Below are 25100 nucleotides of genomic sequence, written 5' to 3'. Positions count from 1 at the left end.
AATGCTCTGCCAAGCAGTCATGGCCTGTTGCGAGTCGGAAGTTTGCCACAGCTTTCTAAATGCTAAAAAATAATTTTTTTCATATTATTAAATTAAATGTTTATGGATATCAAAATTAGGTTTTACTTCAGTTCAGATGTAGTAAATTTTCAAAACTCTTCACAATATCGTCAAAAAAGCGAGAAAAGTGTAATGGGTTTAGGTTCACGATTATTATAGAATCTCGGCGTCTGCCGCTACATATCTACACAACATCCGATATCGTAACAACATCATATCTACACCACACTTACATTTTAATCAGAATAGGTTTCTACGGAAGTATTAAACACACACACAAAAAATGTATTGATAAGAAGTGAGTATTAAACATTTTGGCATGTTTGGCCTTCAACAAGCATTTCAAATATTTTAAATTTTTTATCCTTTTTTCGTATCATCCCTCCGCTCAAAATTTGAAGAGCATTCTACGGCATTGCTATTTAAATATTTACACTCCCCGACCGACATGCATGACTTACAGGAAAATTAAAAATGCTTGACTGATAGGAAATTTTAGATGCCCTGACCATGTCGGCAATATAATCTGTCATCTGAATTATCAATAATTAAATTGTTTTTCATGAGCTTATTATTCGTTTATTTTTAGTGGCAAAAGTAAGTGAGCAGTGCTACTAAGAAAATGGAGAGAAAACTTTTACCTAATGGAACATACTGGGCTGTCAATTGTCCCCCAAAAAATAGTCTGTTTTGGTCTATATTGATTCCTTTCTTGTTGATCTCAGCTGAGAAAGGAGAATTAGAAAACAGCCTGAAATTGCTTGGCGAAGATGATGATCCTGAATTTAAACGCTTGCTCATAAAGAAGGAACGACGTGAAATGGCGTCTTGTGAGGTGATCAAGAGATGTATCAAGAACATCAATCCATTTAAAAACATGAACGTATCATATAACGATAAGACATTGGTAAATTTAATGCAAAGACTGAAAGCAAAATTGAATCAAGCTGCTTATAATTTGAAAAAACTAAATGGTGGGCAATATGATGACTATTTGAAACTACAAACAGCAGCAAATATTGTTGAGTTAAAAATCAATCTTTATGGAGAAAACGATGTGTTAATCAATTCGTATTGTCCCGCTGGTGGTTTGGTAGAAAGGTTTGAGGAAGAGAAAGAAATAATTATTTTTCATCAAGTAAAACCGAAAATCAAGAATCCAAGTGAAAACGTGAATGAATATCGATTTGGAATGGAAGAGGTCGATTCTCAAAGCCAACGAAATAAAGCTCTGAGACATATTTTAAAGTTCGGCAAAATTGAACAAAATAAAATTGATAAGTTAATTAATTCAAATCCTTCGAATGAATTGCTTCTCCACATACTTAAAAAAAATTCAGATCGAGATGTCGTTCATAAGATTTATGAGTCGTGCTTTATTTTGAAAAAGTTAACATCCGCAGGTTATGATATGAATCCAGGAACAATTAGCGGTGGAGATCTTTCAGCGTTTTATTATTGCTTCCAATACGAGGACTGGGATCTTTTTCTTCGTCTATCTAACTATCCTACGAAAAATCTTGACAACGTTCAAGATAATTTGCATTTTTCCGATGAAAAACATCTAAGAGCACTAATATCATTTGATAAAGCGTTGAGAAATGATGGTATTATCTTGAGGAGATCTTCTATTGATGTTAATCATATAATTTGGACTTCGTATGACCAGGCATCCTATTTCCTTAGATTTCACATCCAAGTTTTGGCCGAAAAAATAGAAATCAGGAAGTCTCCTAACAAGTCAAATAAAAAACTAATGAAATTTTTAATAAAAAAGTACGGTGAATTTTTCCATTTCAATAACGAAAACTCTTTTAAAAGTTATTTCAAACACTACAAATATCACAAGACTTTAGACGAGGCTTTTATGGTTTTTTTCGTTGATTGCTTTTTGCAATTAAGAGACGTTGCTGATGATAACAACCAGCAAATATATGTCGACGCTTTAATAAGCCTAGTGAAATGTTTTTGCAGTAAATCTTGTTTCGATGAACTCTCATCTAACAATGGCCACATTGACGAAGAAGCAAAATTTTACATATTTTTCTATTATAGAAGAGAGTGGAAAAAATCCCTAGACGAATTACTCAAACTGTTAGAAAGCAACGTTGTTTTGGGAAATAAAAAAACGACGAAATATATTTTAGAAAAATGCACGGAAACGTGTCCACTTATCAAGGAAGAGTTTGCACTTACCAAACTAAAAAAAGGTTTTAAAATTGCGGATGAAACTTTTTTCGACAGTGAACCATTAAAATCTACTTTCATTGTTCAAAGAGCTTTAGAAATGTTTGGCGAAGTAATCTGTACAATAGGTGATGGGTGCATGACTACCCCATTGATCCGCTATTTTCTACCTCCTGATTTAGAGCGTGTGTTTTGCGACTTGCGAAATAATTGCCTTGCTCACTATAAAACAGCATACATTGAAGGAAAAGAAGCTATTGAAAAAGATTTTGCTTTGAAGGATATTCAACCAGAGTTAAAACAACTTATTGAAAACTTAGATCCGATTTTTGCAATGCAAATGTTTCGTTTAAAACTAGATCTTATTGAAAACTGTTTGAAAGGAAGTGGAAATAACACGGATGGATTCAGCAACGAAATTCGTAACTTCTTGTTAAATATGAAGACTAACATTTTAAAGTCGAGAGAAGACGCATACCTACAGCATAAAGATATCTACGTTTCCTTGCTCCGTAAGATACTTGACTCTATATACCAAGGATTAACGAATAAAATTATCAAAACAGTAAAGGAATTGCGAAGGCGTTGCGACTACTTAAAATTTTTACTTACATTCGTCACAGAGAATTCAAGTATTTTGAAACATTTATCGAATGTTGTTGAGGAAATAGATACCATTTTTACAGCGAATAGTTCCGATGATGTTTCAGATGAGTTAGCGAAAGATTTACTGAAAGTTCTTACTATCACTAAGACAGGACTTGATGTTGAAACTAACAATGAACTAGATAGTTTAATTCATAATGATTTTCCCAACTTGAAAGACTTATTTAAAAAAATGAAAGAAAATAAATTATTTAAACCTTATGAAGCAGATAGAGTCAAGTTAAGGTTAACCGAAAGTTTGAAAGGTTGTAGTGAAGCAAGAGAAAGTTTGATCTCACATTTCCACAACATAAAAACATTGCCACAAGCTGAAATCTATTCTTGCATAAAAAAACTTTTCGTGCCAGAAAGTAAAAAGAAGAAACTTAGAAACAGCATAAAAGATCCATCAAAAGCTTTATCAATATTGCATGAAATAAAGGACACCGGTGAAACTATATTGGGGAAAACAGAAGAGGTTAGTCATAATTTCATGAAAATTAGCAGTCAGGATATGTTCAAGCCTTTAATTAAAAATTTAGAACTGCGTTCTGATCTCCACCAGAAAATACATGATGCTCACATTAAAAAACTTGATTTTGTGATTGAAAGAATTGAGTACATGAAAGTTATTCTTAGTAGTGGAAGCAAAGAAATACCGAAATGGTTGAATCATGTTAAGAGTGAAGCAGGTAAATCTCACACGAAATGGTTAATGGCTCAGCGATACACTGAGGAACCTGATACGAGAGCAGCGTTCGAAACACTCCTACTGGATTGCCTTGATGTATTTAAAAGCAACGAGAATTGTAAAAAATTATGGCTAAAATCTTCAAGCCTTTTCCATGGGTTAAACTTGAGAAATATACTGTCTCATTTTAACCCAATAGTAGAAATTTCATCTGACCTCCTAGATCCAGACAATTTACCATGGGAATTTATGGACGTTGCTCACGATTTATTGGAAATCCTGGACGTCTTAGTGGCATTGAGAAATCTCTACAGGGAAATGAAAAAACCACAAAAGAAGAATCTCCTGGCACAGATAGGCAATAACGAGGACCGCAAATTCGCTGACTTAGTAAAAACCATTAGGTCATGTGAAAAATGGGAAGATTACTTGTTTTTGCTACCGGATGACGGATAAAAAGTAATTTAATTTTATGGATGGTTATTAATGTAAAGGACATGGAGTAATATAATGATAAGCCACATTTTCATACTGTTGAATGCTTTTGGTGATAAATGCTGCCATGTGGACAATTATTTAGCCTAATATTTGTCCAGAAACAATACAGTTTGATTCAAAAAATTTCCCCAATTGATAAAATGCAGCTTATTACTATATTACCGCAAGCCTATCATATCACTATGATAATATACTGTTTGTATGTAAATTTTATAGCTCAACGCAAACGTAACCAATGCCAGAATTTCGAAATGTTGAAAATTGATGTTAAGTTTCTTCAAAAAAATCTCATTACAGACATTGTTGTTCTCATGACTTAACATAGCTTCGGTAAATCGATTTCTATACTTTCCTTTTAATGTTTTCTCCTGAAGTCCGTCCATATCGCTAACATTATTAGCCATTTTTTAACCTATTAAATATATTTTTTATTATCGATACATTGACATTGCATTTTAACATGCCAAAGGTATTTTTCTACTTAGAAATACGTAGCTTAAACGAAGGTGAATTAACAAACGTGGAAATTTTAAAAAAAATTATGTTACAATTAATCATAATTATTGCATAAAAAACTATAAATTTTAATTATAACTCTTTTTTCAGAGTGTAGAATATTTTTTAGAGTTTTTATGATATTTATATGGCATAAAACTAACAAAAAACTGTAATATACTGTCATCAGATTAACTTTTATAACTAATTTATGTGGCCACTAACGATGGCGAACATAAAATCATTTCTAAGCATCTTTTGAAACTGTCCCAACGTCTATTACTTAAGAGAAATTTCTTACTTTTTTACAGTTTTTTATTACAGTGAAATATTCCGATCAACAACGCTAAAAACAATCACTTTGTGAAATCAGATAAAGGAAAAAACAAATCATAAAACTGTATTTTTAAAATTAGCGTGGTCCAACCTGCTGACTTTATGTAGCCTCCGTATTCATTTTTATTGGTCCTTGCCCTATTTTTACTGGAGAAAAAGAAAAAAAAATCCGAAACACGAATTCGATTTGGAAGTGCTTCACTAAAATCAGGACAGCTACTTTGCTTTACTTAACCTACACCAGATATTGATAAACTTTTCTCAATATAGCAGTATTAATACTCACATTGTATATTAAAGCAGTATTAATACACACATAATAAACTAGTATATTAAAATTTTTTAAATATAAATTTTAATAAAAAGTTTTTTGGCAAATTATGTCATTCGTTGTCTTTTTAAAATCTCCCTGGCCCTCGCATTCATATGTGACTGTATAAGTATATTGAATCCTAAGTTTTACCTCAAAGACTTGATAAAAGGCAGAAATAGAATAATATTAAAGCATACTTCCAACTTTTTTCAAGCCACTTTGGTAAAAGCAAGTTTTACCGGTAACGCTTAAGATTTAGAAGACTTCGTGTTTTAACCGTAACAACTGTAAAGTCCCGTTGTCTGGTAAATCCTAAGTTTTGTCGGTAAAACATAGAATTTAGCAAAATTCTGGCAACTCCTAAGTTTTACCACAAAAATCTTATTAAAAGACCGAAATGGAATCATATTGAAGTATACTTTGGATTTTTGCCAAGCCACATTAGTAAAAGCTAGGTTTTACTGGTAAAACTAAGATTTGCCAGACTTCCAGTTCTTGCTTTAACCACTATACTAAAGTTTGATTGGCAGTTGTAATAACCTTAAGGTTGGGCCACACTATTTTAAGCTATAAAATAATACCGAATAACTTGTTCATGTCTTTAAATAGCACAATTATTTCCAGGTAATATACTTATATTTTAAATATAAAAAACATTTGTTCTCTTAAATATTTATTTATTTATTATGTATTTATTTAATTTATTACATATTTATTTATTTTACTTTTTGTAGTCTTTAATTTAAATTGTTTTGTAGATTAAAAGTTCGGATAGTTCTTTGACTAACAAAACTATTCTATTCTATTCTATTGCTACTTAAAACAATTTTTTTTCTTCCATTATCATACAAATCATATTATATTCAAATTAATGAAGCACAACTTATACGCACATATCAATTTGTGTTTTCCGCTTTTATATTTTTTAATTTTAGATATTTCTTTCTTAACTCATACATGACAATCACCATTTGCTTTTTAAAAATATTACTTTTTTTGAGTAATTGAGTTTATAAATGTAATTGTATACAGTATAATCTGAACATTTATTTTTCTATTCAACATATGTAAGATATAAATCATGTTCGTTTTAATGATGTTCAATTTTTTTAATGTGATTAACGCATGTCTTAAATTCTTTTTCTTTATTGTATGCTTGTAATTTCAACATTAATGTAATTTGTATGCTTTAATTTTCTTGTAATTTGTATGCTTTTGTGAAAAATTATATATTATTACTATCAATCATATTCGTATTTTGTATACTTATAATCTTATAATATTTTTTCATTATTGTAATTTTTAACTGATATAGATTAATTTTGATTTGGATTAGTTCTTTGACAAATCAATTTCCTTTATAATGCATGTACGATATAAACTATGCTCATTTTAATGATGTTTAATTTCTTAATACGGTTAACGCATGTTTTAAATTCTTTTTCTTCATTTTACGCTTGCAATTTTAACATTAATGTAAATAAATGTAATTTGTATGCTTTTGCGAAAAATTACATATTTCTTACTATCTATGGTATTGATATTTTGTATACTTTTAATATTTAAGATAGTAATTTTTAACTGATTTAAATCAACTTTGGTTTTGGTTAGTTTCTTGACAAACCAATGCTTAATGTATTATTTTGGGTATGTTGTTAATTTCTTTGTCAATATTTTAAAGATTTTTAACTAAGCGACTTTTATCAGCTGTATTTTTTTATAGTTCTTTGACTTTAATTCTCCTGTAACTACGCATAATATTTTTCTATTCTCCTACAAATTAAATTTTAAATGGCTATAATTATACTGGTTATGATTCTGTCTGAATTGCTGCTGGGAGAACTTAAAAATATTTTCCCTCATTTTTATGCTTGTAAATTTTAAGTATCAACAATTTTTGTGTTAAAAATTAAGTACTTAATAAAAGTATTATAAAATAATGTTCGTTTATATCTTTATTTATTCATACCTAAGACATTTTATAAGTACATAAATTATAATTTTTTGTAAATTCCAACATTGAAACACAGTTCTTTATTCGCTGCCTCAAACTGGTTTTCAAGCATACTGCAGGTGATTCAAAGGTTTTGTATTGCACATGAATCATGATCTTAATTAATATCTATAATATTGCCCCAATCCAGTTTTCAAGCATACTGCAGGTGATTTAAAGGTTTTGTATTGCACGTGATTCGTGGTATTAATTAATATATTTCTTGAAAAAAAGCATTTTAAAAATGCCTGTGCAGTGGCAAAATTCATATTCATCCAATCAAATAAGATAAATGTTCCTAATACGAGACACTCTTTTTAAAATTAAGATCAGAGCATAATTATTATAATTAATGTATGATGTGTAAAAAAAAAAAAAAAAAAAAAACGTTACACCCCGAATAGCTTTCGATCTAACGATTTTGCTTAATGCGGGGGTGACCTCAAATATACCAGTCAGTTAGTGTAGACAATATTTTTTTTTTAGTTACGATGTCAGACACAGAAACGTACGATGGCGTAAAACCCATTGATTAGAAGGTCTGTTAGAGTTTAAATATCTGACCCAGAAACTGTCAGATTTAATAAAGATATTCGTTCTTTAATTGTGTACTGTATATCATTCTAGAAAAAAGTCATAGAGGCACTACTTTTTCTTCCATAAATGATTTTCTTCTAGAAAAAGTCAAATCACATTATTTTTCCTCACTTATGGAGAAAGCACGCGTATATCTAGCTTTATAGGAAAGGCTAGAATTTCAGTGAAAAAGTAGCAGTACTTTTTACGGCAGTTTAGGAATATTATGTACAAATTTACATGTGAAATAATTATCTTCTTCCTATGCTCCACTGCAGCTTTTGTGGACTAGCAAAAATACTTTGCATAATGGATCCACCTTTTTTTTTCTTTTTGATTTAAAAAATACATCATTACGATATTAGCAATCAACATCTCATGTGTTTTTGCCCTTTTCATCGGAAGAAATATCAATGATTTAGGTTCTTTTTGATGCAACAGTTTTGTTATATTTGTTCATCATACATTTATCGTTATTGTCATTTTGTTTACAGTTTTTTTTTCTCATTGCAAAACAATTTTATCTTACTTCATAGCAAATTTTTTCATGTTCTTTTTTTTAAGCAATCTAAATCGACTTCTTGAGGATGGAACCTGTTCATACCCCGACCTGGCGTAAGAAGTTATCGATGCGAAACTAATCCATGCTACCATTGGACTAAATCCTTATTGCTCCTTAGAGTGTGAATAATAAGCTAGGCTAAAATGATTTTTTATAACTGTAATGACCAATAAATAAGAATACTCTAAAAACAAAAGGATATTAGAGAGATTAAAAGCAGTACTTATCTATACAGAATACATTAATTTAACAATAACAACACAACATTATAACAGTGCCTTCTTCTTACCTAAGGGGAAAGTAATTAGATTCTGTCCACCAGAAATGAATTTCGCCAATCGAGATATCCGGTCTTTTTCCATTCTACCCAACCTTTTTTTCGGCGGATTTGGATTTCTGAAGATATAGGGATAGCAGTAATCTGGAAAATATGCTTTCGTAGTTTAAAAATCCTGTTTCTGGGATACTTTTTTTTGTGGATGTTTCTGGCTCACTAAAATGATCAGCCATAGCCACGAATATTTTGGAATTCCTGTGATACCCTAGCTAGTAAGCCCTTCACTCAACCTCCACTGAGATTTTACTCAACTAACGTAAAATGGTGTCTGTTGCTGATTCTTCTTCTTCATTTAACTTCACCAAATAAAAAAAAAGAATTGTTATGAACTAAAATAGTTTGACTTCTCACCCAATTTTCTAAAGTTAATTTCAGTTAATATATTGTATTTTAATTTGCCGTAGCTATGTGAAATTGTGTTAAATCGTCTTATAAACTTATGGAGTTTTTTTGTGGTAACCCAGTTTGCCTATTTTGTTTTGTCTTTTGTACTCAATCTACGATTTCCGACCATGTTTTTTAAAATATTTTATACTTTTTTCGAAAAACAATATTCTATCAGTTTTTTAAATTAATTTCAACCATGTCCCAACCTTTTTTCCCTCAGCATTTTCTGCTTCTACCAAAATAACTTGTATTATTACAACATTAATGTCAGTATTTCAACTAATATATTTTGTTCACCTCTAATAAAGATATTTAATTCGAACATAACTGCTCCTACAAATAAACTTATGGCATGATACACGTACTTAATCAATCCAACTCGTAATAATTATTAATACACCTTAACGCACTAATGACATTATGCATCACCCACCATATATTACTTAACTGTATATACATATTAATCAGCTACCAAATTTTAAACCTCTAAGAAATGTTAAAGTTTTTATTTTTGCAACAATACAGATCTAAAAGAATTTAATAGCAGGGAAATATATCCATAGATGTTATCATAGTAGTATCAAAAGTACACCGTATGGATAAAGCTAAACGGAAAACAGTATGAATAGCGTCACATAATAAGACATTATAATTCCGATTCTGCAATGAAAAACCCTTTTTGAGGTCGAAACACAGAATCCTGTATTCCAAAACTAAAGAATATTCTTCATTATGCATTAATTCTGAAGAAGGTTCTTAATTTTGCATGAACGTCAAATGCATATTAAAATTAAATGCTGTATAGCACTGTAATTTAATAAAACCTCAAATTTTAAAGTTCACCAAAGAAAATAGATTTTTTAAAAAACTGTGTTAGTTTTAGCATCCTACTACTATAATTGAGATCCAACTGTATTTATAATTTGAAAATTTGTCTGTTCGTATAATAATTTATAGTGTTATAATACAAATAGTTTTATTAACTCATTTAAATGTCCATTAAAATAAATGATATATCCATCGAAATAATTAAAATTCTTTATTGCATTTTTACGCACATATAAAGTGTGGGGAAAAAAACAGTGTAGTGTTTTGAAAAATTTTAAGAAAAAAAATAGCTACATTATAATTTGCGAGGATTAAATGATTATCATAGACAGCGGTGAATAATTTTTTAAATTGTCATAGATTATGAACAAATATTTTTAAGGAATTTTATAATAACTATTAAAAAAAACAAATTTTCCTCATAATTATTTTAAATTGTAGTCATGTCTTGCTACTGTAGCAATCAATTGTTTTGATTTCTTATGAAAAACAATAGTCGGATTATTCAAGTTTATCTAATCAGTTTTTTATCTATCAGTCTCAGAGTTTCAGTTTATTATTATAAAGTAGTTATCAAAGCTCGAAAGAGATATTTGCATTTACATAAATGTCATCGCTTGCTGTGCATTTCTTATTATGCTTCAAACTTTTATTAGCAAACAACAAACAAGTCAGATCATAATTGATGTGATTGGCGGATATTTAAAGGTAAATGAGGATTTTATTTATGTATTTTTCTGCTACGTTGAATAGTTGTCAAGTAAAACTTAAAAAATGGCGATTTTACCACCAAAACATCATGTTTTATCTTCGTGGATGTCTGAAAAAATAGAGGGGAAAGGATTTGAAATTTGGAACATTAATACACCTCCTAAAAGAAGTTTAGTTTGTTCTATTTTAATGTCATCGTTGTATTCTAGAAGCAGTTTATCAATAGAAAAGAAGTTTTTACGTTTTATTGAGACATTGCGGCTGGAAAGCAAAGTTGCATTTCCAAGAAATAAAATAAATGTGCTAAGGCGACTTATAAGCAAATTTAATCCCTTCAAAAATCGTTATGCACTTTATTGTGATAAAAACTTTTTGATTTTATTAAAACATTTTGAAACTATTCTAAATAATTTGATCGCAGAAGAAATGCATGGTGCTTCATCGTTTGATGAACAAGTGCTACAAGCTGCTGCTGATTGCCTCAATTGCTTCATTGATGTATATGAAACAGATGCTGAAGAACAGCGTAATTTTTTTTTCTACCGTCCTATCGACGCACTCGGTGATGGGAAGTCAACTTTGAAAAGATTGATTATATTTAAGAAAACGAGCGATTCAGAGACTTCGCCCTTTGTGTCGTATGGATTTGGTTTGTCATTGAAATATGCATTAGTAATGAGGATCGATGCTTTTTCTTACATTGCTAATGCGGCAAATTTTCCACCAGATGTGCTTAATAGGTTTAAAGCTACTATCTCCAACGACAGCAACTTTCTTATTGGCGCTCTCAGCACATGTCGGGACATTATACCGTACCTCTACAAGTTACCATACGTAGCCATAAAATTACCTGATGGTGGAATATATATTGATCCCAAGGCAACTGATAAGCATGGATTATCGGCATTTTACTACTGCATAAGTACGTTTGATATTCCCTTGTTACGTGTATTATACAATCATGCATCGAACAACTTTGACGTGACAGAAAACAACGTTCGAAATCCAAATAGAAGCATTCTCATTGCGCTGCAAGAAATAGGTGAGACATTAAAAAAGGATTTGGAAGTGCTAAAAGAGCTTTCTTTACTTGGCGATGAGAGACAAATAACTGAAAAAATTTTTCACCAATTCATATGTTTTAATTCTTATCAGTGCACGGTTGTGGAAAGGATCTTATTAATAAGAGAACAAAATGCAGATAGAGATATTCAACAACAACAAATAATTATTTCGATAATCGAAGAATACTGCAAATGTTTTTTTCTTGAAGAGGGAACAGAACAAGACCATTTTGAAAATTACATGACATTTAGTGAATATTATGACATCTTGGACATGTTTACTAGCTTTTTACTATTTGACAATTTAGTGCTGCTTAAACATATAGTGAACGAAAAAAATGTCAAAAGATATACAGATGTAATTAGATCCTTGTTTCTGTTTATTCTTTCTCATAAACTATTTCTCAGAAAAGAAACACGGCGCATTCACAGTATCCGTACGTTTGTTGATAAAGATGATCATTTGCGATTTATACCATTTTGTTACAGAAATTGCTTCAAAAAAGATTTAATGACTCTATATGAAGAGCTGAAATTCTCTCTTAAAGCTCCGTTCTGTCCAACCGATAGCTCTGAACCAGAATTGAAAGAAATCGACATTGTGAGAGAAAGTATTGCTGGATTAACAGAAATCGAAAATGAATATTTTGCCAGGAAACTCAAAAACTACATGAACATTACTAAAATACTCCCTCAAGTGAACATATTTTCCCTTGAACGGATCCTACAAGTTATGGGAGAATTATTAAGCTGTTCTGATATCAATAATACAATTTTCAAGTTTTTCTTGTGTTCATGTTTGCCAGAAGGATTGGAAAAAATTCTGAGTGATTTGCGCCATCATTGTTTCAGTCACTATCGCTATAATACCATACGAGGAAGGCTTAATATAGAATACAACAGAAATGATGCGTTAAAATGTCTTCATAATGAAATCAGAGATTTATCATTAATATTAGAACCAATTACTGGGAATCATTTCTTTGGAGTTAGAGAGTTCATGATCGAGAAAGGAAAAAAAGAATCAAAACAAAAATTTCAAAATGTTTTTAAGCTTATTCAACAAGAGCAGAAAACAATGATAGAGCATAGAAGAATGAACTTCAAACAAACCCAAAAAGACTACGCAGTAGTTTCTAAAAACTTATTTCATAGTATATATAATGCTCTCAAACAAAATAATACTGAGAATATGGAATTAGAAGTTAAGCTAAATGCATTAATATTTCTGTCAAACTATATTTGCACATCATTGAAGGAAGGAGATGAACATGCAATAGAACTGAAAAACTGTTGTGAGCAATTGAAATTTACAATGGACTCCTCCATAGATTCTAAATTACCTTTAATGGAGGTAAAAAATGCAATCAAACATTTAGAGTTGGTATATAGGGATATCTTCCTTCATTTTGATGAATTGACCAGATTTGAAGGACGAGTGTTTTCAAGGGCAATTTATTTTATAAAAGTATACAGACTGCTTTTGAAAGCGTTTTCAAACCATGCTTTTAAGGCTGAAATATCAGAACAACAGATGGAAACGGAGTTAGAACGAGAAATGTCAGATATTGTTCCTTCCATTTTTAAAATGGATGAAATGGAAATAGAAAAACTTGTCAAATTTTCTGAAAGTTTAATTTTTATGGCTGAGGACAATACGAGCAAACGCAACAAAAAATTATCTTTAATTCGGATGTTTAAAAAAGTATTAGAAAAGAATTTTAAAAGGAAAACCAATATAAGTGAAAGCGATTTAAAATTCCCTCTCTTAAATGGCATTGTTGCAGAAATAAAAGATTTCGATATATTCTCCTTCAAAGAAAAAACTCAAATTGAAAAAATGATGACAGTTTATTTAAACAATTCCAAATTACGAATTGAAAAGTTGGCAATGGAGTTAGAAATAAGGAAACCGTCAATGGAATTAAAAAGAAAGGAGCATGTAATGGAATCATATTGTGAGGAACAAACAATGGAATTGGAAAGTATGAAACCGGCAGAGGAATCTAATTTTGAAAAACAGACTACAAAATTGGAAAACAAGGAACTGACAATGATATCAGAAAGTCAAATACAATCAACAGAATTGGAAAGCAAGGAATGGGCAATGATATCGGATAGTGCAAAACAGACAACGGAATTGAAGAGCAAAAAACTGACATTAGATCTCGAAAATGAGCAGAACTTAAATTTTACGCCAGAAGGGGTCACTCAGTTCTTGCAATCTACAACGATGTCTCAAAAGATGATTAAGCAATGTATTTCTAAACTATTTCCCAAACCAAATATAGAATCTGCAATTGCACTTTTAAACTCAGAAAATAAACACAAGGTATCGATTGACTTAACAAATAATGCTACTTTTGCTTTAAAGACGATGTTAATAAATACATCGAAGGACAGAGAGAAATATCGGAGAATGTTTCTGAATATCCAATGGAACAAGAATTTACAATCAAAAATTTATTCTTTTATGAATCAAAAATTGTATTTTTTGATCAACAGAATTGAGGAATTGCAAAAAATTTTAATCGATGATGATGAAAAAGTGAAATATCTATGGATGAATGGAAAAAGTGCAGCGATTAAACAGCACACTAAAGTTTTGATGTGTCAACGATTTATCAAAGAAAGAGAAACTCGCTCTGCTTTGGAGATGCTGCTTTTCGATTGCTGGAATGCAGTAGAAGATTCAGATCTAAGAGAAATGTGGGAGAAAGCTACAAATCTGTTTGCCGGCATAGATCTCAGAGATTTTATTTCCCACGGCAGTCCCGTTGTAGAACTCGTGAGTTCCTATTTGGATCCCAAAGACTTGCCATTAGAGCTCATCAACAAAATCTTGATGCTCATTGAGGATAAGACAGCGATGATAGCGCTCTCAGATTTGTGGATATCTACAAAGGCTACCAGATCTAGAGAACTCGCAGCAATAATTGATAGAGATGATGACGATGAATACATTGCTTTGAGGAAAGATATAAGAAATTGCACAAGATGGATAAAATATTTCAATCTCTTGCCTTTAGAATATGGTGTGAGGAATTTAAAATAGGTGAGCTGACGTTGGTTTCATTTTTCTAATATTATGTGGTTTCTATGTGAAGTAATAAATTCAGAAACATTAAATATTAAGTACTATCAATTATTCTTTGAAATAGGGCGATAAAAATAGATAAGTTGGTTTAATTATCTTTTATTCTTGTTTGATTTATCTTATAAGCATAAATTTATTGAAAATAAATATTATATGTTTAAGCTAGAATTTCAAATTTATTGCACTGTAATACGGTGTCGATAACTGTTTATTTAAATGAATATTTCTATCTGTTGCCTTTAAATAAGAGTGTTTAATACAAGCATACAGGCACTTCTCATATCGACTTTTAATTACTTCGGGCGTCTTCTATGTCTTTTTACAAAGGTTTAAGCCAGTGTGCCTTTGCAATAAGAAATAAAACAAAAATTTTAAAATGTCTGCAAAAAAATATTAAAAATTATAATTTCTATGTGGTTTTTATGATATCCGTTACTTTTAAAGCCTACAATTTAAAGTTTTATTTGAAAAACGTTTTATTTCAAAAGTTAAAAGTAAATGTTGCGAAGTCGAACTTTGAATTTTATACTAATATTGAACTACGACTCACAAGTAGAAGATACAGGTTGTTTTAGACAAGAGCACATTTATTTACATGACGAGGACATTTTACATAGGAAGAAACATAGAAANTTGCTTATTATAGCTTTATTATAAGTAAATATTTTTATAATATGATTAATAGTTGAGAGCTACTATTTTCAGTTAAATATTCTTTAAAAAATTAAAACAAGTAAGCTGTACGCTTGTAACCTCGCTATTTTATTTTCATCTAGAGTTGCGAATTTTAGAGTTAAGAGTTAAAAACAATAGTAAATGACTGAAACTGATTTAATTTGTTGCTTTGTATGTACTATTGTGCGATTCGGGTAAACTAACCAGTGAAGGACCACTTAAGCGTAGCTTGCCTTTTAAAAAATTATGAAAACTTCAAAATTAGTAAATTTAGTTAAATGACGGTGTCAACATAATTGTTATTATATGCAAATTATGTAAAAAAATTTTAGATAACTTTCATAATATTGTTTTAAGCTTTTGGTGGTTCAAATAATAAGTAGTAAGATAACCAAGTGAAGGAACAGTTCTTTCCAGTGAATGAACACTTAATTTTGAGAATGTTTGATGCTCGTTAGAAATCCATAGGCCATGCAAATGTCTAAAAACAAGATTTTTCTTGGAATTACCACATATAACCATAGTTAACGTGGAAAACTTTACTTTTTTTCAGTCATGGAATGGAAAGTAAAATATGGTTGAATACAGAATTTAAAAAAATTTTCTTTATTTTTTTTCCTCACAGTTTAATAGTCCGTTCTAAATTATGAATGTTTATCATTGTGTAATCCGATGATGTTTTTATTATTAATATTATTATATCACTTTTTTACTTACTCTTTTTCCCCAATATTTTTTTAACTTCTTTTTTTTCAAATTTCTTTAAGTATTTTTTTTCTCTTCGTCATACTTTCGCTTTAACTTTATTTTTTCAGCTCCTTTAGTCTCTTTAAATTTTCGTTCTTCTTCTGAAGTTAATGCAAAAAGTAATTTATTTCTTTTGATTTGACCTTCCTCTTCTTTCCAAAGTTTTGGCCATTGTATCTCCAAAAATACTTTTTATCTTCCAGTACCATTTCTAGAATTCCTCACTGCATAATAAATGAGAAAAAAGAGCTTCGAAGTTTGCGTAAAATCCATCTCTCATTGACTTATATCTAGAGGGTCTTCAGCAGTACTTACCATTTACTTATGGAACCAATTGTTTTTGCAACTAACAATGCCTCAAGAAGACTTATTTCAAAATCAGTTTTCAAGATACTTTCACTTTCAATGTTAGTTGTATCAGCTTCAGTGCCAAAATTTGACTTAACCAAATGTTCTTTTTGCAATAAATTCTTCCATATTGAGAAAAGCACAGGCTATTGGATATTTGGGAGATTAAACTCTTCTGTCAATGCTCCTTTAAAAATTTGCAACGTAACTTGTGAGATTTCTTTCTTAAGCTTCTGAAGAAATAGTGCATCGTTACTCTCGAAGTATGTGTTTTGTTGATGAGCTGTCTTGCTCATTAACTCTTTGTGCCTGTCTTGCATGCATTTGTTAAAGTCAACGTTTTTAACATCGAATGGAAAAATACCTCATTTCATAAAAACATTTTAACTGCAGGAACTGGTTCTGTAATACCTCAAAGATTTCTTCAGTAAGGAAAAATTACCGATGGAGATACTTTTTTTCCATTAGCTGAAATTTTGGTCAAAACTGTTGTTTTTTCTTTTTTTTTTTCCCTAGCTACTATAGAATATAAACCCTTATAATTTTTAGGGCCAAAGATTTTTCCCGTTTAAGGGCAGTATTCAACTCCCGTTTCGTAATTTTCGAATATTATTCTCTCTAAAAGAAGTTTTGCCTTTTGAAATTATCTTCGTATTGCACTGAGTTATCGGTGGATGTCGTCTTAAAAAAAACTTCACCCATTTTTTACCTTAATGATTGTCTTTAAATGGATTTTTCCTACCAGTTTCAGTCATGACGTTAAAAACCGCAATAAGATAATAATTTAGATAAAATATAAGCACAAAAGCCAGCAAAGAAATGGTCTATTCAAGCTTTTATTATTATATTTAGTTAGTTTTCGATCAGTAAACATAATTTATTAAGGTTTTTAACGTTTGATGTAACTAACCACTACAATTATAAAGAAAAATAATAAATTATAATTATAATTGCTTAAACAAATTTAGCAATTAAATTAGCATTTTAAAATGAAATTGTTTTAGGAACTATTTATATAACATTTAACAGAATTTTAGGTGTACTTTAATACCGCAGAACTACTAATTATCCATGTAAAATCATATCATAAAATCATTCACTGGAAAATCTATTCCCAGTGAAGGAACAACATGCCTGTGCCTTCACTGGTTCGAAGTATTTTTTTTTTGTATTTTTAACATAATTTTGATGTATAATATGACTAAAGGTACAAGAAAATTAGAATTTTTCTTTTATTTTCATTAACTTGGAAAAATCCCAGTAAAGGAACACTTGTTCATTCATTGGTCTTTCATCGTTTGGTAATCCAGTGAATAAACACGCCCCTAATCTCAGTACTTGCTTTTGTTATCATGCTTAAAATAAATAAGACGTAACTTCAATCACCATATTTTGAATTCTCTTTTTCACAATGAGAAAAAAAGCATTGTTATATGCAATTAATTGTACTTTAAACGGATAACTACAAACTCTGACCTTATAATTTTGTCAAAGAAACAAGATGTTGAACAGATACTAGCGAATTCAAAAAAATTTCCAAAAAGAATCTATGACCAAGTAACCCAATACATTGTTAGATGACTTCCTATTGTTAGGTAGTAAGCTACTGTTACCAATCAATCTAAGTAAAAACGTTTAAAATCTTATTTTTAAAAAATATCTATGAAATGTTCCTTCACAGGGGTGTGTTCACTATCACTATTTCTCGACAACATTAAGTTCAATGATAAAATTTAAGATGTTTTAATTTAAAGGTGCATTACATTTTAAGTAATAATAAGTTAATAGAAGCCAAATATTTAAAATTGTTGCACCCCGATCCCATAAGTTATCAATAAATAGTCTTTTTCAATATATATGTTAAGTTTGTTGCTTTTTAACACAAATAAGACTGTAACTTAGTATATACCTATATTTCCCAAAAGCAGTCAAAATGACTGCATTGTAAAAGAATAACTAATGTGTAAAGAAATTTGTTTAAGCTTAGTTTTTAATATTATTTACAGTTATATAACAAGTTAACAACAATTAAAAAAAACAATATTAATAATTAAAAAAATTATATGTTGTACAAAAAGTCACAAAATTCTAAGAAATTGGATCATTGTATACATCATTGTTTTTCTAATTGAAATAAAAAAGCAGTCAAAATGACTTCCTTGGGCAATCTAGTGTTAAACAATATGATTCGGTTTGAAAATTTATTTTACATTCTTTTTCTTTAATAACGTAGGATTAAATAAAGTAATTATATGTATAATAATTATAACGTAGATGGTTTCATCTACCTGTGACATTTTAGTCCAAAGAAATGAACAGGAAAAAGTTACTTCTTATATTCATCAATTTGCTTGAATGTAAAAGTATTAAAATGACTTTAATAAACAATAAAGATAAATAGAACAACTTATGAAAACTGAAATACAACACAATTCTTCAAAAAGTAGAAAAGGAAAGCAGAAAAAAAAAGTTCAAGATTACGATCAAGCTTACAAACCTAAGTTCACAATATCTCCTTTAGCAAAGATTATACTTAATTTTCCTGAGGACAATTATCAATGAATGCAGAACTAATGAACGTTTTCTTAAAGTTTAATCATTTCAGCCTGACAGAGATATGCAAGTGCAACAGTAATTGAACACGCAAAACTTTTTTGGCTGGATTGAGAGTAGGATTACAGATTGTGAAAGATAGTTAGTGCATGAACGCTGATTGTGAAATATCACAATCTGAGTCAAGTAGATTTATGATCGGGAAAAAAATTTTATTGCTTCAAAAAAGATATAATTTTTTTCTTCTTCTTTGAAACCAAAATATATTTAGACTTTCCACCAGGTCCTTGAAATTTCTCTAATTTTTATCAAACACATATTTTTGTTAAAATAACTTTCATGTCTCAACATTTTACTTTACTACCTTCTGTTTGTTGTTCTGCGTGCAAAATACTATTATATTACTTTCCCTCGGGATTTACACAATTCGCAGAATTGTTTTATTTTAATATTCTGAAATGGAGTTATACACATATTTTCTAAAAATTAAAGACATTTAAACACCTTTTTCTGCTTTCTTTCACAACACTACACAGTAATATAGGGTGAAAACTAAAGTATAACAGATTAAATTACTCGAGACCTGTCAGCGTCAAAGAGTTATAGATAACCCAGAATTCGTTACACGGACTTAGTTGTATTCAAATTTCATCTTAGCGTCCACCCGCCCTCCCAACCAATTATCTTTCGTTGTATATTTTCCATTATTTTCGAAGCTTGGCATTTGTTTTCTGGATTCCGATGTTGAGCATATAAAGCTATCGCTACTCTTTGCTCCACAGAGTAATTGATGATGATGTTACTAAACTAACTGTTCTTTCAACAGTGCTTGTATATATGATGAATTGNTGCATTTAATGTAGTTAATTGAACTAACAGCGTCTTGTAATACGTTGTGCAACTCTTCATCCATATCTTTTGCAACAAGAGCTTGCCGATGAATCATACAGTGATTAAATACCATATGAGGCGCCACCTTCTGAATTAAGCCTCTGAGCCCTTTCTTCGAACCTGTTAATGCTGCAGCACCATCAGTACAAATCGCAGCACAGTTTGCCCAGGTAAAGGACTTTGTTTCAAAATATGCATTTATAATTTCGAATATTTTTTCTCCAGTTGTTTTTCCTTCCAATCTTTTGCAACATAAAAACGTTTCTGTTATATCTGCATTAAAAATAAACCAAACGTAAATAATTAGTTGTGACATTTTAGTAATATCGGTAGTCTCGTCCTGTTGTAAAGCAAATACAGATGAATTTTGCATGCGTTTTATGACTTCTGACTCGATATTTCGTGACATTTCGGAAATCCGCCGAGACACGGTATCTCTTGATAATGGTATTGTTTTTAGTTTTATCCATATTTATCGCAATGCATAATTGATGTCATCTTAGTTGCTGCAGGAAGAGGGATTCTCTAATTGCATGGGGTTTCATTGTTTTTCCTATTAGATAAGAAACTTCTAAAGAAGCTCGTAATGCTTTCTGAGGTATTGTTGTAAATTTCCTGCACTTTGAATTTTCAGATTTTCAGCTCGTCTTTGAAAAAAATCGGCATGTTTATTTTGAAGGTCTCTATGTTTAGTTTCCAGGTGCCTTTTTAATTTAGCTGGTTTCATGCTCTCATTTACTAATTTTTCGTTGCAAATGACACATATCGGGCGTTCTTCTTCATCAACAACACAAAATGTAAAACCATACTTAAAAAATTCCTCATTGTATTTTCTTATTTTTTTAGATCGGGCATTTAATTCAGTATTTTGCGACTCCTCATCAGTATTTGTTCGTTTGTTAGCTGAAGATGTACCTGTTGTACGTATTACCCATTTATCCATTATGGAGATAGGGGTTAAATTATTCAAACTAAAACAAATATATAAAATTTTATCATTTTTTTCGAGAAATTCAATAAAATGAACAGAGATCTTTCTCTAATGATAGTACATACCTGATAACAAAGAGTAGCAAAGCCCGATTAAAATATAAAAAATCAAAATTACACTGTGTGGTTAAGTATTACTTAAATACTTATTAAATAAATGAGCAAGATCTAGCATCTCGCAAACACATTTAATGACAACCTACCGAGATACGCAAACACAAACTGAAACTAAACATGAATGCAAACTAAAACTAAACAGTGAATACACAGTCACAGTTAATCTGGCTGATGCCACATACACAACGTCACATGATAAAACTCGAGGATAAACTAAAACAATTGCAGGCCAACTGCTACATGCTACAACTTCATGCGAACACTTCACGTCATCACTCTGACTATCAGATACACCGCGTACCTCGCCATCTGATTGGCTGATCACGGAAGCGAATTTTTGCCCTTTCCCTGCGGTTAACGTCTAGTCAAATAGGCGCTTTTCAGTAAAACTGGCGAATTACCGCTAAGAGGGCGCTATCTACCGAAGTTAAAAACTTGCGTCTTCACAATTTACATACATTACGCATTACAGTCAAAGAAAGAGTGGACAGCATGAAATTGCAATTAAACAGTGAGTGACGGCTCTTCACTCCTTATATGTACATGCATGCAGGGATAATGCATTTCATAAAAATTTGGCGACCCCCAAAAAACTTCTGGCGACCCCTAGTTTGCGCACCACTGACCTAGACGATGTGGTCTTTCTGTTTTTCTACATTTCAAAAATTTGATTCTATGGGAATTAAAACTTTTCCGTCTAAATAATAATATATATTAGTTCTGGGTTTTCAAACCACCACTATTCTAAGGCCCGAGTGGGACTTTATGATTAAGTGGTGTGAGTGGTCTCATTAGTTTTCTGATGCTTGAAAGAAAAAGAAAATTGACTATGGGCAAAGTGAGCGACAAGGTAAAAAAGAGAAAGTAAGAGGAAGATAAACATTTCTATCTAGACGAACGAGGTATTGTTTCCGAAATCGAAGTTGGCGGATTTCAAATCAATAGGACAAATAGTTTAGAATTCATATTAAAGATTTGTGTATAAAAAGTTCAAATTTGATATTAAATTGAATGATACCACAACAAAGTCGACCGAAGTAATAATATTAAGTAAAGGTTTTTATGTATAAAGAGTGCAGTTTCATACATGTTGATACGTTTGTCATCACTTAGACAAGGTATGCATTGGACCTTTTGTAACTTTAAATACCTGAAATCACAAATATCAATAAATATAAAGCAAAAAATAATAGCAATATTTCATTTCAAAATGCATTCATTTTTATTATTTCTTTTTCAGCCTTTACCATTTTAGTTATCTGTGCCTTTTGTAATTGGAGAGAAGCTTAGCGAGGATACAAATTAGTTTTATGTTGATTGAGTAATGAATAAGTTCACGAAATAAATCGTAATTCTTTTCTTGTTGTCTTCTTGTTTTTTACGTTAATGTCGAACTTTCAACCGTCGTAATTATCACTGTTTCATAAATAAAATACACATTATTAAAACCAAACTTAAACCAATAAAAAACAGAACACATATTAAAACAGTATGCAAGCAAACACATATAAAAATGAAAGCATTTCGTAAAACCATTTTCAACTTGTTGTCTTTGATGACGTTATTGATGTTGTCTTTCTTCAACGTTGGCAATTCGTGGAACAGTAAAATGTGTATGAAGAATTTTCCTTATTTCCATTTCTTTGCTTGTATGTAAATGCGTTAAATTCATTTCTGGTTCGGATTCAGTAATCTTAGAGACATTTTCTATAATTCGAAAGTTTATCCGTATCACAAATAATTCCATTATTGTTTGTTAATTGTTATATTGATGCCTTAACGTCTTATTAGTATAAGCACATTTTACCCTATTGTCAAGCAGTTGTACCCAGTTGTAGATTTTCTTTTAAAGGTCGTTACTGGGCCTATCTGTCATCAAGCATAAATTCCGTTCTCGCTATCATGAATTATGACAATAACGAGGTTCCTTACATGAAATTTTGTAGAGGGTTTCCCTATTTCGATAATAAACATACGGTTCAGCAGCTGTGAGACTGGCATAGCTGCTTTTCTGCAACATTTTCGAATTTACCTTCAAATCAGTGAGATATTGAATAACTATTTAGTCCAGTAGTATTTAAAGTTTCGTCAGATCATGCAGACTTTAAGATGGACTATAGACGTTGACCCGTCGTGGTATTTTGAACTTCACGGTGTGGTATTCCATCAAGGTATGCTGAAATACACTTCTTTCAAGAAAGCATTAAATAATTCTACTAAGTCTTTTGAGCTTGAGTGTCGAGGAGTTGAGAATCTGGTGAATGAACCGAGTCTCAAAAACTAATTTGACACAGTCAGAAAAGCGTCACTCATTTTACTTCTGGAGAGCTGAACGTTGTGAGTTTGATTCCGACAGTTAACTAAACGACCGGCGTGTATGCAACGTGCACGTTAAATCTGTCATGGCTGAAAGTCCTCTTGCTGATTGTGGTATTGACGGCGTTTGATAGGAGTCAAAATTTCTATCATGGCCGTTAAAAGATAGTCCTGAAAAGGAACTAGGTGCTTGGTTTATTGTATTTCCTTAATTTTGCAGCAATTGGAGATGGCTTCATGTTAATGAACGACAATTGCAGGCCACATAGTGCCAACTTGGTAAATGATTTCCTTTAGGGAGAAGGAAATATATGGATGGATTGGCCAACGTGTTCTCCGGACATGAACCCAATCGAGCATGCTTGGGACATTCTAGGCTGACGAATTGCTGGTCGACTACCACCCCCACAAACTCTCCACTAACTGGAAAGAGCTCTTCTGGAGGAATGGGACAGAATACACCAACCCCTCATTAATAAGCTCATTGGCTCGATGCCTCAAAGGTGTTCAACGTTGCTGGCCTGTCCGTAGAAATCATACCTTATACTAAAAAATGATTTTCTTTTAAGGAAACACCTTTTTTTATTTATTTTTCTCATGTGCAAAAATTGTTTTTTTTTCCTTTTGCATCCAAATATTCAATAAAACGCATTTTTTCTGACAAGCAAATTTCATTTTTATCTTATATAGCTTAAGATGTATCAATCATTCAAAGAATTCCCCAGGTGTAAGATCAACCCACAACCTCAATATACTTTAATTGTTTTGAGTCAGTGTATATACACATGTTTTCATCAATCGTTGCTTCTCTGTAACTTAAAGGATAAATATCTCGAAAGGGACTCATTGAATGAAAGAGTGACGGTAAAAATGCTTTTCAGCAACTTAAAAGGAAAACTATCCAGTGATCCCATTCTTTATGCTCCTAACTTTGATAAGCAATTATTTATTCATATTGATGCTAGCGACTTAAGTAAGGGGGTTGTTTTAACACAATATGACGAAAAGGGAAATGAACATCCCAAATTATACTTACGCAAAAAGTTTTCTTCTACTGAGAAAAATTACAGCTCAACTGAAAAAGAATGAGTTCGCATAATTTTTAGTGTAAAAAATTGTATTAATACACTGATGGAAAATTTTTCACTATTTAAATTGATCATTATCCTTTAACCTGGTTAAATAAGAAAATAAGTGTTAATCCCCGCTTAGTGCATTGGTCCTTATTCCAGGGCTCGAAAAACAGCCCGTCCGCCCGTCCTCGACGATCAAAAATTCTCCGCGGACAACGAATTTCTCGAATCCGACGTCCGCGCGGACGGCCATTTTGCCGTTAATGTTTGTGATACATTTTCAATTTTTGTTATCTTACAAGAGTCTTGCAAGTTACAAGGCAGCAAAATGACCCACAATACAGCAACATACTGCGCATGTTGGAATTGATGTTTTCTCTGTCTGGGAGTACTGCAGCGGTTGAAAGGGGCTTTGCAGCAATAAACTTACAAAAAAACACAATACGTACTTGTCTTAAACAAGAAGCTTTAAAAGCAATTATGAACATCTACCTAAATGGAAATCCCCTTTCAGATTTCTGTTCAGAAACCTCTGTAAATCATTGGCTTGATTGTGGAACTGGCAAACGTCATATTTGATTCATTTAAAAAACGCAGTACCCTCGGATAA

General features: G+C 31.0%; 3 protein-coding genes across 6 annotated transcripts in view; 2 read left to right on the top strand and 1 right to left on the bottom strand.

Moving 5' to 3' along the window:
* The window catches only part of LOC107447632 (uncharacterized), a 33671-nt gene extending 28591 nt beyond the window's left edge, over positions 1 to 5080 (top strand). For all 4 annotated transcript variants that reach the window (XM_043054310.2, XM_043054311.2, XM_043054312.2 and 1 more), the window contains one exon: positions 650 to 5080. In XM_043054310.2, the coding sequence (XP_042910244.1) occupies positions 683 to 4039 (3357 nt within the window). In that variant the 5' untranslated portion in view covers positions 650 to 682 and the 3' untranslated portion in view covers positions 4040 to 5080. The remainder of the gene's footprint in view (positions 1 to 649) is intronic.
* A 5480-nt stretch (positions 5081 to 10560) lies between these two features.
* Positions 10561 to 22459, top strand: LOC107447624 (uncharacterized). The gene is made up of 2 exons (XM_016062581.3): positions 10561 to 14738; positions 22342 to 22459. The coding sequence occupies exon 1, from the start codon at positions 10683 to 10685 to the stop codon at positions 14736 to 14738; it is 4056 nt and encodes a 1351-aa protein (XP_015918067.2). The 5' UTR covers positions 10561 to 10682; the 3' UTR covers positions 22342 to 22459.
* LOC122271817 (protein FAM200B-like) lies at positions 20566 to 20937 on the bottom strand. Its single transcript, XM_043054317.1, has one exon. The coding sequence runs from the start codon at positions 20935 to 20937 to the stop codon at positions 20566 to 20568; it is 372 nt and encodes a 123-aa protein (XP_042910251.1).
* Positions 22460 to 25100: the final 2641 nt, after the last annotated feature.

This window comes from Parasteatoda tepidariorum, chromosome 10, assembly GCF_043381705.1.
Source record: "Parasteatoda tepidariorum isolate YZ-2023 chromosome 10, CAS_Ptep_4.0, whole genome shotgun sequence".
Lineage (NCBI taxonomy): Eukaryota > Metazoa > Arthropoda > Arachnida > Araneae > Theridiidae > Parasteatoda > Parasteatoda tepidariorum.
The sequence above is the reverse complement of the archived record's forward strand: the minus strand, read 5'-3'. Positions and strand labels throughout refer to the sequence as shown.